Genomic DNA, 17,432 nt, shown 5'->3' on the forward strand with positions numbered 1-17,432 from the left:
TTCAATTCCCATGGACAAAAATTTCAACTCAAGATGCTTCAAAGCAAAATACTGATTCATATCTGAAAACTGAAAAACAAGGTAAGTTCTTGTTTCAGCCACAGCTGGATTCCGAACTCAAACATCCCCATCTGGGTTTAACTTTTCTCCAACTCCCAGGCATGCCTCCCTGAGTATTAGCTTCATTCTCAAACTTCATATGCTGACACAAGAATTTCCAAGCTCACACATTATTCTGCAAAGTCCCATAGAAGAGGGTCCACTTCCCTAAGTGCGGGTGGGAGGGGGTGGCCAAAAAGTCCTAGAACGGTGCCTTTTTGTCTCTGATTGGCCAGGCTTGGTCACATACTTCTCTGTAAACTAATCCCAGCCACCAGAAGGACACAACACCTCCAGTGGTGAGACCTGAGTCTTGGGTCACCCAGTGAGAGTAGCTGTTGACCTGAAGCAAATGGGCTAAAGGGTGAGGCAGTGCGGTTGGAGCCTCCAAAATAAACAGGCGTACTGCTTCCATAAACAGGTGTAAGTAGCTGGGACAAAGACCACAGATGCCACTACAAGTTATCGTTAGAAGACCCCACCTCCCCCACGTACTAAACTCTCACATATGCTATGTTAGTGGATCAAAATAAGATTTTAAAAAATCATTCGATTGAGGCTCCTGATCAAATAAAGTTTTGAAGGAGTGCAACCTCACACCTTGTATCCAAAATGTCGCCTCAACTGCCGGTCTTCCGCTCGTCTTCAGGAACTGGAACACATGGCCTTGCAGAAAGCTGGCAAACAGAGGCAACTCTGGTTTACCAGTCGCCCGCCACACGCTGCCAGGTCCAGGTCGTGTCACCACCAGCAGGAGCAAGACCAGAGGGGACGATGCACCCACTTCCTAGGCGGCGCGACCAGTCTCATCCTTGGCGGCCTCCGCCCTCTCCCAGCAGCGGCCGTCGGAACGCGCCGGCCGGGACGCGACGCCCGGGTCACCACGCCGAGGCCCCGGCTGGCGCGAGCCAGGCGGACGGACGCGCCTCCAGCCGCCGGCTCCCGCCCCCGTCCCCACCCCTTCCCCCGGCGGGCGCGCGCGCGGCCCGGGAGCGGGGAGGCGGCGGGAGGGCGGCGGGAGGGCGGCGGCGGCGGCGCGGCCGGGCGGGTCCCGGGGACGCGGTGCGCGTCGGAGCGAGCGCACGAGTCCCCGGCGCGCCCGCCGCGCTCGCCCCGCAGCAGCCGCCAGCCCTGCGCCGCCCGCGCTCCGGACCAGCCCCAGTCGCCCGCCGGCGGTGTCCGCGGGGTGCCCGGGCGGGCGAGGGAAGGGCCGTCCGCGTCGCCCCCGCCCGGCTCCCGGCACCGAGTCCCCTCCAAACGCCGCCCGGACCGCGGGGCCGCCCCCGGGGAGTCGCTGGGGCCGAGCGCCCCGGGAAGGAGGATCCCGCGGACGGCTGCAGCCCGAGGTAATCGCCGTGGACGACGGACGGGGCCGCTCCTCGCCCAGGACCCCGACCCCGGCGACTCGGAGTGCGACTCCAGAGGTGGCACTCCCGAGCAGGACAAGTTTCTCGCGGTTTGAAGGGGTCCTGAAACTGTCACTAGTTATTATTTAATTAGCCTTTCCTCTTATGTTTTAAATAAGTTTATTTAGACAATGAAAAAAAAATAGCCTCCCGGATGACTGTAGGTTTACAAATATAATCCCGAAACTTTTGCATGGTGTGGTTATTTGCTTATGCATATTTATTAACCTGTTAACTCTGCAGCTCGTCAGAAAATTGACATTTAAAATATTCTTTTAGGAACATTACAAGTTCGCTGTTGCGTTCAGGCATCGTGTTATTTATCAGCTTAGTTAGCATCTGTCTTCCCGAAGTGGTACCAAAGCCTGTCCCTTGGCGACGGGTCTTGCATGTGACACTCTTGCCCTCTAGTGCCTCACCAGCTTGGTAGCAGTTTGATGGCTAATATTAATAAGATGTTACATAACACAAGGGTACTGGGCCATAACTGGAAATGCTACCACTTGTGAAGCCAAAAAGCCTAAGCCGGTGGTAGTGGATGCTGCTGTTTCAGTTTCTTTTCTGTTGAAACTTTGTGAAGCATTGTCGGCGCTTTCAACTTTAATTCCAGGTAAGTGCATCTGTTTATTTACACTATCCATTAATGCTCACTCATAAATGTAAGAAGGGCTTCTAGTAAGAGAGAGCAATTTTGTTTTCAATTAATCTAAAAATTTCAGGATTGAACAAGTGCCTCATTTGATTCTTGTAGAAGAAATAGAGCATTTTAATTAAGTGAGACACAGAAATATCATTCTCGGGTAATTTTAAAGCTTCTCTTCACTAACATTGAAGTATTAAGGAGATGATCCCTTATAACTGCTTAAGATCTCCACCAACAAGTTGTAATTATTCTGCAGCAGATTTGTTAAACAGAACACATGTGTATTGCTTGATGGACTAGAAATATGTAAGCGACATTAGAGATTTAAACTATACCTGTCTATCTATACAGTAATGATCCTCAACAAATCTTTCTATTTGATGCAATTCATTTCATAAACATTGTTTAAAATTGCATAGTTAATAAAATTACATGCAACTGGAGAGAAAGAATCAGGCTATGTATTGAATATAGAAGCTTTAAAAGAAAATACATGTATCTTCCATTTAATATGTCTACTTTTTTTCTTCAAAAGAACCAAGTGAACATTGTTTAAAAGGTTTACCTAGATTATCTCCAACTAGTTCTTCTAATATCTGGAAACTATTTAAGCTTCAAACTCATTTAAAGTTGAAATTTAATTTATATTCTTTATAAACACATTGAAGTACAGCAACATATGTAATCTGGGAAGAGTTTTAAGGAAATCACTCCTAAGTAATATAAACAGCTACATCTTCATATTAGATTAAAATAGAAATCAAATATTCAGATACATGTGAAACTGATCTCCAACCCACTTTTTCTTTGTCCTTAGAAAATATCATATGATCAACTATTGAACAATGCTATTCACCACAGAGCAGAATGATACGGAGGACAAACTCTCAAACATCTGATAGTCAGCTGAAGGCATTTTTCCCTTTTTCTTCAACTATAGCTTCCTATTAATACTGTATTTGAGAAGGAGATTTCAAAAATAAATTTGAAAGAGACTCTTGAAAAATAGTACTGAACATATCAAGAGGTTTGCCCTAACAGAAGCTCTTTCTTTCTCCAGTTAACACAGTATCTATCATCTCTCATTTTTTATTGTTTTTCTTTATGGTCCTAATGGTAAAACAGAAGGCTTCTCTCTTTGTATAAGTAAATATTACTATTAAACTGGTCACGAGTTAATTTCTTCATAGTTTTTAGAATGAAAGATTCTTAGGTTACTAAAATGTTTTAGATAAAACAAAACTTTTATCTCTTTCTAGAGAGATTTGTTATAGTTTATTTCAGTTGAGTTATGGTATACCTTCTCTTTCAGTACATTTTCTTGAGGAAAGTATTATTTCTGAAGATTACAGCAAGTATTAGAGTAATTTGTGGTATAACTGAAAGGTTTGTTGAAAAAAAAAAATAGAGTAGAAGAGATAACCAGGCATTGAGTTTCATTTTTCTGGACTATATATATATATATTAACACATATTCAGTTCAATGCTGAAGAAGTTATTATAAGCTAAAATCTAAATATTCAGTGGTCAACTTGCTGTTTCAGAATTTTAAAACCATAAAGAAATTACAATTTTTTCTTTCAATTCAGGGAATCTTGTATGACTTCCTTGAAACCTGACTGAGTCTCAATTGTTGTTTAGTAATTAGTGCCAATTTTTAAACTTAAATATGTATTTGCTGAGGTATAAAATATATTCAAAGAAAACTATATTTAAATACTTTGTGATTTGTATGCACTATAAAAACAGAGAAATAGAATTGGTGATAAAAACACTACTCTCAACTAAATGAATGTCTTGGATTTATAACTGCTTAACAGTTCAGATGATAGGAAAAACCATGGAAGTTTGCTTTTCCTGAGGTGTGGCTATTGAAGATAAGCATTCACACTGACATGCATGAACTCTAAACACCTGTCCAGTTTAGAGGATGCTGCCAGACCACAAAAGTAACAGCTTACATTATAATGATAATTAGTCTGAACAATGCTCAAAATTGTTTTGTAACTGAATTTTTTTCTTAGAGTACCCAATAATTTGTTGTGGAAAACCAAATGGGTTTTTTGTGTTTGTTTTTAATAAAAACTATCCTTAGGTTCTGGGATATCACAGTGACCTTCATGTTACTCTAAACATTCTTCATCAATTTTCTTTAAGTTGTATAACTAGAGAAAAATTCAGGCTTTTCTACAATTAATGTGTATAACAAATTATCTCACAAAAACTCCTACAAGTTACTGAGGGCTATAACTCTTGATTACTATTACCAAACATGAGCTTAAAAATCAAGTGTTAAAGTCCCATACTAAACATTTTAGCATCTCAATGATGGGTTATCCATTTTACATACACTTCATTTTTAATTCTTTTCTTTGGTTATGATGTTTGAGAATAACATGAAGCTAGATATGAATTCTAGGCCTGGTTCTGCCATGAGAGATGTACTTTTGGACAACTCCCTTGCTAGCTCTGGGCTTTAGTCCCTTACCTGGAAAATGATGATCTCAGAGATCCTTTTCTATCTTCCTTGTTGTTCAACACTGTAGAAATTGTTTTGAAAGATAGGACAAATAGACATGAAAAAAATTAAATAATAATGCAAGACTTGTTGATTAGTACTGTTATCTAGATATTTAGTAATAGATACGAAAGTTTTTTAAAACAACAGTTAACTGTCATAGAATGGTTACTTTGTCCAGGCACTGTCCTAAGCACTAATATATTAATTTTTAGCTCAACGTAATCTTCAAAAAGATTATCTGAGGTAGATGCTCTAATTATTTCCTTTTCACAAATGAGGAAATTGAGGCACTGAGAGGTTACTTACCTTTCTAAGATCATATACCTGCAAGTGGTAAAGATGGGATTCAGTTTGAGTCTGGTTCCAATGCACATGCCCTGAACCACCAGATTATATTGTCTCTCTATAGGTTTTCAAGCATTTGTGCTTGATATGTCTCTTGATATAATAGAGGCAATTCATGTACCACTGTAGTCATTTCCACCACTTCTACCCTTATGTACTCCTACATATGAAATGATCATTTATTCATTCAAGAGATATTTACTCAGCACCTATTGTTGTGTCAGGCTTAAACCAGTGCCCAAGACCATTACATGTGGTGCCTTCCCTAAGGAAGTATATATAGTCCAGTTTAGGTGATTTCTTTCCTCTCCCATGATAGCCCAATTGGGTTGAGTGTCAGTTGCTCAAAAAGATGCCTAAGGTAACAGAGGAAGAATTTGTCTGACTTCTTTGTTGATGCATCCATAGGATAGAGATTAATAGAGCAAGACCTCAGACTTCCTAGGACTCCCTATCGTATTTCTTCATTGCTCCTCTCTGCTCTTTTTCCATTATCCTCTCTGCAGATCGGCTGCCTCTGCTTCTCTGGTTCATATAACCTCCCCTAAAACATAGCCAAAAATTTATCTGTGACTTTACATCATATGGTCTAGGCAAACAAGGAGAGATTAGGTTAATACTTTTGTTCCCATGACTCTGAAGAAGAATAAAAGCAACAAAGGTTATAGTAGATCCTGAAGGCTTCATTGGCAGTAGTCGTAATGCCCTGCTATTAGGCATACAGTGATGTATACATTGTAGCTCAATTAAGGGGATTTGGGAGACATTTTCTCCTTTAAGTCATACAGGCAGAACAAACAGCAAGCAGTAGTGGGGTAGTTTTCTTGTCTTGCCTCACTGGCTGGCATAACACTGAGAGAAGTGAAAAAAAAAAAAGATTGTTTCCTTGATAATTTCTAAAGACAAAGAAGGAGGGAAAGTTGCAATAGAAAGGCATTTTTCCATTTAATATATCAAACAAAGCCAGTGCCCCCAAGTGCAGCTATTTGCCCATCCATCCCAAAGGAAAACCACAGTTCTAGGGACAGAGTGTATTCTTGGTCTTACTCCATGCAAATCAGCATCTGACATGCCTACCACAGCAGGGTCCATTTAACATGACACAGTTTCACACATTTCTTCCCAGAGAAGAGCATGTTCTTTGTCAATTTTTAATACCACTAAATTACTTTTAGCAAATTCATGTAATGTATTTGAAGCCTCCCAATGCATTTTTCAACACTATAAAATACAGTTAATTTTGTGAAAGGGGAATGTTGTCAAGATCTTTTAAATATCTTTCATTTATGTTAGAACCTGAAGTTCTTTAGTTATTAATACTCATTTTCCAGATGGCAATCTTTTTTTTCAACATTTCTTGTACTGCCAACTTCAACGTGATTCTATTGCATTTAGAAATTGATTTTTACTTGAGGATGATGGCGGGTGGAAGATAGTGGGAAAGATAGGTTCCAGTGACAAGTAGATGCTTCCCCTTGCAGAGATCACAGTACTTTGCAAAATGTATGTTTGTATATATTCAGTTCTTTTCTATGTATACGGAATGGCTTAGGATTCCAAAATATAATTTCTCCCTCTGCCTTTTGTTAATGGTATATAATTAAATAATGGCTAATGCTTCCTTGGTGGAAAACAGATGTTTTCCTTTTTAAATACACATGCATTACAAAGCAACTCTAGCCATGCCAAATTCTGAAAAAATATCAGAATGGCAAAAATAGGTATTTGAGTAAGATTCAATAAAAGGTACCTTCTGGATGTGCCTGACTTATGGCTGTGGTCAAGGTGGTCACTGCCATTCACAGTGTTTATATTATCACCCTGATTATTTGAGGCCAGTGTGACTTGTGGAGGTATCCATTCACGGAAAATGGTTGACTTAATCACTGCCCTAGTTTGTGAAGGCAGCTGCTAGTTGTAAAATTTAGTACAGGCTCTCTTTTCACTCATTTAACAAGTATTCAGCGGGATGTTCTTACTTCAAGCAATGGATTGGTATCTAGAAGATAGAGGTGAACAGGACAGGTACTTACAAATGCTTCCAATCTCTGGAGAAATATTACACAAAAAGCCACATGGCTAATTATACCTATGGAATGTGCTGCGGAGGTAAAGTAGGTGGTGATGTGAGAGTGTGTAAAGAGGGAGACCCGACAGATCTGGGGAATCGAGGCTTTTGTGAGGCAGGATCATTTATGCTTAGAGCCATAGGACTCAGAGGCTGAAGCCAGATGAAGACACAGGAGAAAACTTCCAGAGGAAGTTTGGAAGTCCTTCCAAAGAGGACAGCATGTGAGAAGACTCTGAGTCAGAGAAGAGGTGGTTGCTTTGGGGGAACTGAAAGAGGACCCCTTTACCTGGAATTTGGAGGGGAGCACACCATTGAATCAGGCCTGAGATGTAAGAGTGGGAAGCGTTCCTCACAGTGTCTTGTAGGGCATGTATAGGAGTTTGCATTTTAATCAGTAAGTGAAATAAGCAGCCATTGATAAATTTGCTGCTGGGAAGAAACAATCCGATTTGCACTTTGATGCTGGACTGAGAAAAGTATAAAAGGAGCCCAGAGTGTTTATGAGGAGTCTAGATGTTGCAGTAGTTCAAGTGAGAGGGATGTTGCCTAGGAAAGAGCAGTATATTGAAGAGGTGAGGTGAGTTTTGGGAAATGGAAATGAGAGGACTTGGGTTTATTTAGATAAGCAGAGGTAAGCGGAAAAGAAGATGTCAAGGATGAGCTACTACATGGTCGTGGGAAGATGAAGATGGTTTTAGAGAGTAGATCACACAGTCCAATTTAGACAGGCTGAGTTCTCTTGTAACATGAATCCAGTGGAGCTAAACAGTGGCTGGCATATAATAAGAATACAGTTTCTGTGAGTTGTTGTTGTTATTATATCAAGTTGATAGTTCAAATTTGCAATCCTAGAGCTCAGAGGAAGGAGGCTAAACTAACAAATGAACATTTGGAATTTATTGGAGCATAGATGGTAGCGAAAGCCAGTGAGTATGTGAGCTCATCTGGGGTAATGGGAAGGAATGAGAAGAAGCCCAAGGATGGACATGATGCTGGGTTATGCCTCTGATTCTCTTCCTCTGCTCTGACTTTAGCTTCCTGCATCAGAGGTGGACTTGCTGCTCTTCCCACAACTCTCCTTATACTGGAATGCTTGTAGCTGTCCCTTTAAAGCCCTTAGTGAATTTTTATTGGCCATCTTCAGGATATTTCCCATTTCCTATGTTAGTTATATTGTCATCGTCATCATCATCATCATCATCATCATCACCATTCTCCTCCTCATCATCATCACAGGTAACATTTCGTATATTCATTCTATGTGCCAGACACTTTCTAAGAGCTTTTTATAGTTTATCTCATAATCCTCATTAAAACCCTATTAATAGGTACCACAAGTATCCCCATTTTCATATGCAGAAACTGCAGCATCTTAAGATAATAGCTACCTACTATCCATTTCCTACATGTTCCTAGCATGGAAAGTGTTGCAGTTGCTTTCTTGGGTGTATGGCATCTTCACTGCAGGCAGTCAAGTTCCAATTTCAGTCCAACCATTATGAGCTGTGGCATCCTGGGCAAGTTACTTAGCTTTTAAAGGGCCCAACACCACGTTGGCATGTAGTAAGTGTTCACTAATTTAGCTGTGTTGCTGTTGTTGTTACTCTACCTTCCCATATGATGTTATTTCCTTCAGTGTGCCTTATAGGAAATCCTGATGAAGTGGTGATGTTTATAACCAGCCCAACTTTGCAACTTTCCTGTATCTACTCCGACTCTTCCAAAATGCCTGCCTAAATGATTTATTGATTTTCTAATTTAACTTACACTTCCTTGGTCATTCAGCATATTCCTCATCATAGGTGTCCAAATGCAAGCACAGCTGTCAGCTCCCTGCTTGTAGTAAAGAGAGTTGTGTCCATGGAAACTCTCTGACATGGAGGCTAGTGTGCCTATTCTTTAGTCATTTAGAGAATTCTTCAGACCCTGCAAAAGTCTATAATTTTCAATGTATTTTGTGAGAGTACTTCAAGAATACTGTATTCAATGTATTTTGTGAGAGTACTTCAAGAATACTGTATTCTTATTATATGCCAGCCATTGGGCGCCTGGGTGGCTCAGTCAGTTGGGCATCTGCCTTCGGCTCAGACCATGATCCCAGGGTTCTGGGATCGAGCCCTGCATCAGACTCCCTGCTCGGCTGGGAGCCTGCTTCTCCCTCTGCCTGCTGCTCCCCCTGCTTGTGCTCTCTCTCTCTCTCAAAATAAAGAAAATCTTAAAAAAAAAAAATACAATAATCACTATACTCAAGTGTTTGCCTGTTGCTCTTGTTAGCCTTTAAAAATGCTTTTATCCTGTTTCTTGTTTGAAAGATTACTGGGAATGACATAAACCCTATACCCTTGGAAATTTCAGTCTAACAAGAAAGAGAGACATTAAACAAGTAATGTTGCTAATGACATTTAGTAAGAGTTGTGATAAAAGCCTGAAATAAAATGTAATTATAATTAGATTACATCATCTGGGGCTCTGGTCTAAAGGGGGAGGAGTAAATTGGTCAGAAAAGGCTTTCCTGAGGAATTGAATTTGTGTAGCATATCCAGATTTGCCTATGACCCATTAATTTCAAATGTTTCCTTGTCCTTTTTATTTGTCAACATCCAACTATTTTATAGAATATTATGATTTTGCCATCTCCCTGTGCATCATTTAGTCACCTGTCTGAACCTTAGGTGAACATCATTAGCTCAAGCCAATATCCACTCTAAGCTTGCACGTTTCTAATACTGGCACTTTTCTTCTTCTAGTCCCCAAGCATAATTTATCAGTAATCATTTCCTTTTTGTTTTTCTCCTGTCTCTCTTAATTTTTATTCCCCCTGATAACCACCTTAGTCTGGCCTCACACCACTCCCCACCTGGACTGTGCAGCAGCCCCTTAAGTGGGACTGTCCTGACTCCACCTCCTTCTTCACTCTGTACAATGTAGCATATACTCTCTCTGTTCATATGACTGCTGTTTGCCCATTCTAGATGCCACTGCTACTCTAATCATTGGCCGTAAATGTGATTTTTATTGTCTCTCTTCTGTTCAGATTCATCTAATGCTGTCTGTTTCCAAGTCCACACTTTGTGCTTCACAGTCACTTCCAAGGACATTCATTAATCTGCAGGACTCCTTGAATGAAATATTATTTCCATTTTCAACCCAACACATAGTATCATATTAGTTTAGTCTCACTCTCACATAAACATATTGTAACCATATCATTTCTTCAACCTTGCCAGGTATTTTAAGTAAGCTCTCCCCACAGCGTGGGGCTTGAACACACAACCCCAAGATCAAGTCACATGCTCTCCCGACTGAGCCAGCCGGGCACCCCCCCTTGCCAGGTATTTTTGCCTAACATGTTCATTCCGCCCTCATATCCAAATCGTGCCCATCATGTCATGTCCCCCGGAAGCACCATGTCTCTTAGAAACTGCTTTCCTAAATTTCATTAATCTTTAATTAATCATTAATCTTGGCTTTGAAACTTGTAACAAATATAGTCTGTACAGCATGAACCACTACCTATTATGTATGGTGCCGGCTGTTGTTTCACAAGTCATTTCCCCCAACAGAGACCTTGCTTCTGCAGACAAGAATCACTCTTAGTATTACCTCTGTGGTGTCCCTTGCACCTAATACAGCCCTAAGCCCAAACTGGGTGTTCAGCAAATGCCTAATGACTGATGGCAGAATAATTATTTGATGGGAATCTTTGGGTGGGTGAAGATTTAATATCTACCATAGTGGCTTCTTTTATCCTGTGTTAGGATGGCATGATTATATTTTCTTAGTATTATGTAAAACAGAGATATTAAATCCAGCTAGTGTGTAGGTAGTTGTAATCATATTAATAGTGATATATAACCTTAAAAATAAGTTATGACATTAGAAAAAAGTAGAAGTGTCAAATTAGCCTGTAAGGTTAATATGCCATTTTATTTGACTAATTCCACAAACAGTTATTGGGTGCCTACTCTGTGCCTGGGACTAGGGGCTCAGTGATAGAGGCCTTATCTCTGCCCTCTTAAGAGTGTTTTACAGTTGGATAAGAGAGACCGACAGACGGACCATAAACAAAGTTTTAATTACAACAGTGCCAAGAATTACAAAGAAGATATCATTTCTACAGTGGCCGTGTGTCACTGCTGGTCTTACCCCGTTCGGAAGGTCAGCTCCATCTGAGAAGGTTTCACAGGGGAACTGTGCGGAGGAGCTTAGTTTTCCACATGTACCCGTCTTCCCAGTGATCCCCACCAGTGAAGGGCTCAGGAGAAGCTGCCCTAGTGGCCTCCCACACGGAAGGAGGGGCAGCACCAGTTCACTGCATTCTGAGGTTTTCAGAGCCCACAGACATACAGAGAATGGGAAGTAGTTGGTGGTGGATGAGGTTGCAGTAGGAACAGTAACTCTTGAGACTCTATACCAGGGACCAAATTTGGCCACAGCAAACTGTGCTGTCAAAAAAAGTTTAAAGAAAACGTAGAGAACCCTAATGTGTCCATTTAAATATCTTAGACCAAATCCTACCCTCAGAGACATAAGCTGGAATTCGCTTGGCTTCAGGAGGAAACTTGAAGAGTTCAATAGAAAAGAGAGGCCTTTCAGTATTTTATACCAAGTATTGGAGAAGGTAGCTTTAATAGGTTCCTAATATCCATCCTAAATAGTGAGAGCAAGTACTCCTCACCACTTTGCCTCATGACAGATAAGATTAGGATGAGTTACATGCCTTTCACTTCTGACAATAAGAACAAACGACGAAACACTGCTATCTGAAATGCAAAATGTGGTAATACATTTTGCATCCAGTCAAAAACACTTCACAGCTAAAATTGAAACACGGGCATAGAAAGATACGAGATTTTATATCCTGCTATTATGCTCCAGACTATTATATTATTCATAAACATGTACATAACTTTTAAAGTGCAATTACTTTTCAAAATGAAATAACTACAATTACAGTGGAAACTCTGCATTGTCCTGGTAATTTTGATTTGCTTTATTGGCACCTACAACTAGGCTTGAATGTTTAAAAGAGTAGAATGTTATCCTTTATATTAGATTTATTATCAAGCATGCCAGGTCACTTGATGCCATTTTACTTGGCAGAGTGGTGGTGTACCACAGACCCCCCATGCCAGACCCAAGTTCTCTTCCTCCTTTCTTTGCAGTGTCCCTCAGACTTGCCCCTTCCCACATTCTCCCTGACCTCTGCTCACTAACGGTTTTTATGACTGGATTGTGAGAAATAAGCCTGCCTCGGCTTGCCAGCCTTGACTCTCAAACAATGCTCTAGGATATCCTTCACGTTATTGGTTAGTTCATTTTCCTGAAAAATCTCACCCTTACCATGTTATTCCCCAAAGCAGAAAAGTAGAATGGCTCCCAATGGGTTTTCTCAACCGTGAACTTGTATGCTATCCAATCTCTCCATAATCTAAGGTACCCATACTTTGTACAATTTATTTTTGGGGGGACTTCATACCCTTGCCTTCCATTCTTCATCAGAGTGTTCTTTGCCCAATATTGTGCTCACCCCTGCCTCTATAAATTCCCTCCATCTCACATGCCTACTTACATCACCCTCACCTTCAGGGCTCTGCCCAAATCCTACATCCCCCTGGAGTATTGCAGGCTTCCCTACTTGCCTTGGTCATTTCTCTCACCTCATTAGAGGCATTTGTCTCTACTCAACAACCATCTATTATTGTCATGCTAGTCATTGTCTCTACTTTATAATTTTGGACCCCTTAAGGAAATTCACTCTGTTGACCATTTATATTTTAAATAGAAAGATAGTTACCCCATAAATATTTGAATGAATGATATAGATGCCCTAAATATTTGAACGAATAATTATAATATACAATTTACAGGATAAATATCCTATTTATAAGAATCTTAGTCTGTAAATATCCTGCTGTTATACGCCAGAATGTATTATTCATAAAGATAAACATATATTATTCAAAATATTGTTCATTCCTTATTTCATAGGTGAATATCACAGAATTTTAGAGCCAGAATGTTCTGGTGATTATTTATTCTAACCTCATCATTTTACTTAAAAGGTACTGGAGCCGGGTGCCTGGATGGCTCAGTTGGTTAGGCGACTGCCTTCGGCTCGGGTCATGATCCTGGAGTCCCGGGATCAAGTCCCGCATGGGGCTCCCTGCTCAGCGGGGAGTCTGCTTCTCCCTCTGACCCTCCCCCCTCTCATGCTCTCTCTATCTCATTCTCTCTCTCAAATAAATAAATAAAATCTTTAAAAAAAAAAAAAAGGTACTGGAGCCAGGGGCACCTGGGTGGCTCAGTCGTTAAGCATCTGCCTTCAGCTCAGGTCATGATCCCAGGGTCCTGGGATCGAGCCCCACATCGGGCTCCCTGCTCAGTGGGAAGCCTGCTTCTCCCATTCCCACTCCCCCTGCTTGTGTTCCCTCTCTCGCTGTGTCTCTCTCTGTCAAATAAATAAGTAAAATCTTAAAAAAAGAAAAAAAAAAAAAAGGTACTGGGGCCAAAGTGACACAGTTAATAAGAGGTAGAGGTTCAGTGAACCCTTTCAGCCTGCCTTGTGGACAATAACAAGACCTTCCTTAATTCTTTTATATTCCATATTTCCTTGAAAAGTACCAGGACCATAAGACTCTAATAAACTTCTGCTCTAAGAAGCACTCAGGTTTCTTTCTTATTGTTTTTCAAAAGCTACTAAATTTTTCTAAGATTAGTAAGTCTTGAAAGGGATATGAAACTATAGCATGACAAGGTGTTTCATGAAGCATTTTTGTTGTTTTTTTTTTAAAAAAAAAACACTTTTATAGTACTTTTTTCATGTAATTACTGCGCTCTTTTCCAAACAGCAGAAACTAGTGTCTTAACTATAGCACCTAATGAAACATGTCCAAACTTTTATGAATGTTCAGTACATGTAGTTAAACACATATGCATTGTGTATGCATTACATGATAGGGCAGTGCATGGCTCAGGTGACCTCTCTGTGGTCTTAGGTATATGATATCTACAGAGTTTGATGCAAAGCTCAGTGAATAAAAGGAAATTTCTGGTTAGCCCAATGTATTTTCTGTATGAAGGATGGAGAGCCTCTGTTATATGGAGCCCTTTTCCCGTTTCTTTCCCTCCCACATCCTCATCCAGACCTGGCAGGAGGAAAAAGAGGCTTCCTTACAGACCATACACCCATTCATCTGCCTAACAGGTTGCTACTCATGTCAATCAGCAGGAAAAAACTTGCTCGTTTTAATGCCGTAGAATGAATGTTTGATACTCTGTTCTATTTTATTCCACTTTTCAGACCGTATTTTCTGTGAGTCCTGATCCAGTGCTACAAATGCGTTGCAATGGTGACATAAACTATTGACGGAGACTGGAAAAGTAGCTGAACACCATCTTTTCTTTTCCTCTTCTTTTTTTATGGTGCTTCAATTGGAACAGTCTGAGGGAAATATATGCAACATGAGTTTTATCATGAAGCTTCACAGACACTTTCAAAGGACGGTTATTCTGCTCGCCACATTTTGTATGGTGAGCATTATTATTTCTGCATACTACCTGTACAGTGGCTACAAACAGGAAAATGAGCCCTCCGAGGTGATGTCTGAAGTGGACTGTGCAGATTTCCAACACCTACCATACAGGCTTATGGAAGTCAAGACAATGAAGCTTTCTGATGCCTCGAGGACAGACCCCACAGTCTTGGTGTTTGTGGAGAGCCAATACTCATCACTTGGTCAAGACATAATTATGATTCTAGAATCCAGTAGGTTCCAGTATCACATTGAAATTGCTCCTGGAAAGGGGGATCTCCCAGCACTTATAGAAAAAACTAAAGGCAAATATATTCTCGTTATTTATGAGAATATATTAAAGTATATAAATATGGACTCTTGGAACCGAAGCCTTTTAGATAAATACTGTGTGGAATATGGTGTGGGTGTCATTGGATTCCACAAAACTAGCGAGAAGAGTCTACAGAGCTTTCAGTTGAAAGGTTTCCCTTTCTCCATATACGGAAACCTTGCAGTAAAAGATTGTTGTATTAATCCTCATTCTCCATTGCTTCATGTGACCAAATCTTCCAAGCTTGAAAAAGGTTCTTTACCTGGAACTGACTGGACAGTTTTCCAGATTAATCATTCAGCCTACCAACCAGTAATATTTGCCAAAGTAAAGACCCCAGAGAACCTTTCTCCTCCCATCTCTAAAGGTGCTTTTTATGCCACTGTCATACACGACTTGGGGCTTCATGATGGAATTCAAAGAGTTTTTTTTGGCAACAACTTGAACTTTTGGTTGCATAAGCTCATCTTCATAGACGCGGTTTCCTTCTTGTCAGGAAAAAGGCTGACACTGTCCTTGGACAGGTACATTCTTGTGGATATTGATGATATTTTTGTGGGAAAGGAGGGAACAAGAATGAACACCAATGATGTTAAGGTAAGGCCCTTTTTATCTCAAAGTTTCAAAGTTTGGGTCGTATTCCAGCAGGTTTATCAACTGTCCCGGTTTGTCTGGGGCTAAGGGATTTCCTAGGACATGGGATCTTCATTTTATCAGAAAGTCTCAGGCAAACTGGGATGAGTTGGCTACTCTCAGCTATATTTGAGATAAAGGGCTATATCTCTCTGAATCAAGAAAAATGAAGACTGCACTAAAGGATTGAGTGTGGCAGGATCCTGAAATGCTTTTCTATATGTATGTACAGCTACAGAGTAGAAACCATCTTGTTTAATTAACTTTCTAGAAACTATCTACCTTAGAAAACTATTACTAATCTAAGACTTTACTTCATTTAAATATGAAATCAAAGTGAATTTGTTTTAATGAAAATAAATACTCCCACAAATTTTCCAGAATTAAAGATCTCATAAGTAGCAAGTTCAGGTATTTTTGGAAGTCAAATGTGCAATTCATTTTCTCTTATATTTTTTTGGAACTCTTAAAATCAGCACTGCTAAATATGAAAAGCTATGAATATACAAGCATACTTATTCATACACAAACATAAGGATTTAAATTATGTTTCAGAATTCATTGAACACCTCTGGTACATATATGAAGCCCATCATGCTGCATTTAAATGGTATTAGATTTCTCATTGTATAAAACTGTTGCCCTTAAATAGAAAACAGTTATTTGAAGATCGTTGATTATTGTGAATTCATTGTGTTACATAAACAACTGGTTGTTTAATATTAATGAAATTTAAAATTAAAATGATCTACATTTATCTTACTTTCCCATTCAAAATACTATAGGATTCTATCTTTCTTATACTACAGATTGATTTCTCGTAAAAGTGAAAGGAGAGATTTTGATACATATTTTTTATTCTGTACAGCTTTGACCTTTTGGTAAAATACAAAGGACTAAATCAGATGGAAAAAAATCTTGAAAACTGCATTCTTTTCTATAAAGACTAAGCATCTGGCAAATAATAGTAATGTTCATCACACTAGTTAATGAGCTAAGAATACCAGAAGGACCATTAAATGTTATCATAAGAGAGTGTGAAAACTGGAAAGAAAAAAAAAAAAAAACCTCCATACTTTTCACAGTATTTTAGACTCTTTTTAACTCAATAAAAATTAATTAACATAGAAGTTGTGCTTAAGTTTTCATTAAGTCTTATGAAATATACTTGAAAATTGTAGCTAAGTTAAAACCAAGTTGGTAGCTTAAACATTATGCACTTGCAAATTACAAACAGTATATAATTCTCTTCCAGTTTTTTCATTTCAAAATATTATGATAAAACATGTTTTTAAGGTTTGATTTCTGAACTATAATTCTTTAAAACTGGCAAAATATGTTGTTATACCATTTAAAAATGTGCTAGATAAATCTAAGTTTTATATGCAAACCCTACTATATCCTCTAAAATTATACAAAATATAAAATGCCTTCAGTGCTCTTAAGGTTAAACCATTTTTAAGGCTTATAAAAAATTAAACACATTACAATTGAGCACATTTAATAAGAATTCAGCATATAAATTATTTAATGAATTGCTCATTTAGATGGGAATATATTTTCTAACCAATCCAAAGGCTTAAAAGAAAGTATATTTTGAATTATTTGGGCTTTTAAACTACTTCTACATTGTATCTGTGACTGTTTCTAAAACACTAATTCACTGTATGCAGTCGCCCTGAGAGTCTAAACATTTTCTTTCTCTCTTCCTTCCTCCGTCCCTCCCTCCCTCTCTCTCTCTCTGTCTCCCTTCCTCCCCTTCTTTCTCCCTTCCTCCCCTTCCTTCCTTCCTTCCTTCCTTCCTTCCTTCCTTCCTTTCTTCTTTCTTTCTTTCTTTCTTTCTTTCTTTCTTTCTTTCTTTCTTTC

General features: G+C 39.5%; 1 protein-coding gene across 2 annotated transcripts in view; it reads left to right on the top strand.

The window, feature by feature from the left end:
- Positions 1 to 1,235: 1,235 nt before the first annotated feature.
- Positions 1,236 to 17,432, top strand: part of NDST3 (N-deacetylase and N-sulfotransferase 3) — a 176,892-nt gene continuing 160,695 nt past the window's right edge. The window contains exons 1-2 of one of the 2 annotated variants that reach the window (XM_035030334.1): positions 1,236 to 2,115; positions 14,389 to 15,530. In XM_035030334.1, the coding sequence (XP_034886225.1) occupies positions 14,508 to 15,530 (1,023 nt within the window). In that variant the 5' untranslated portion in view covers positions 1,236 to 2,115; positions 14,389 to 14,507. Of the gene's footprint in view, positions 2,116 to 14,254; positions 15,531 to 17,432 lie in introns of those variants that run through there. The other variant, XM_035030335.1, reaches the window with a different exon arrangement.

This window comes from Mirounga leonina, unplaced genomic scaffold, assembly GCF_011800145.1.
Source record: "Mirounga leonina isolate KUSES-001 unplaced genomic scaffold, KU_Mleo_1.0 Mir_357, whole genome shotgun sequence".
NCBI classification, from domain to species: Eukaryota; Metazoa; Chordata; class Mammalia; order Carnivora; family Phocidae; genus Mirounga; species Mirounga leonina.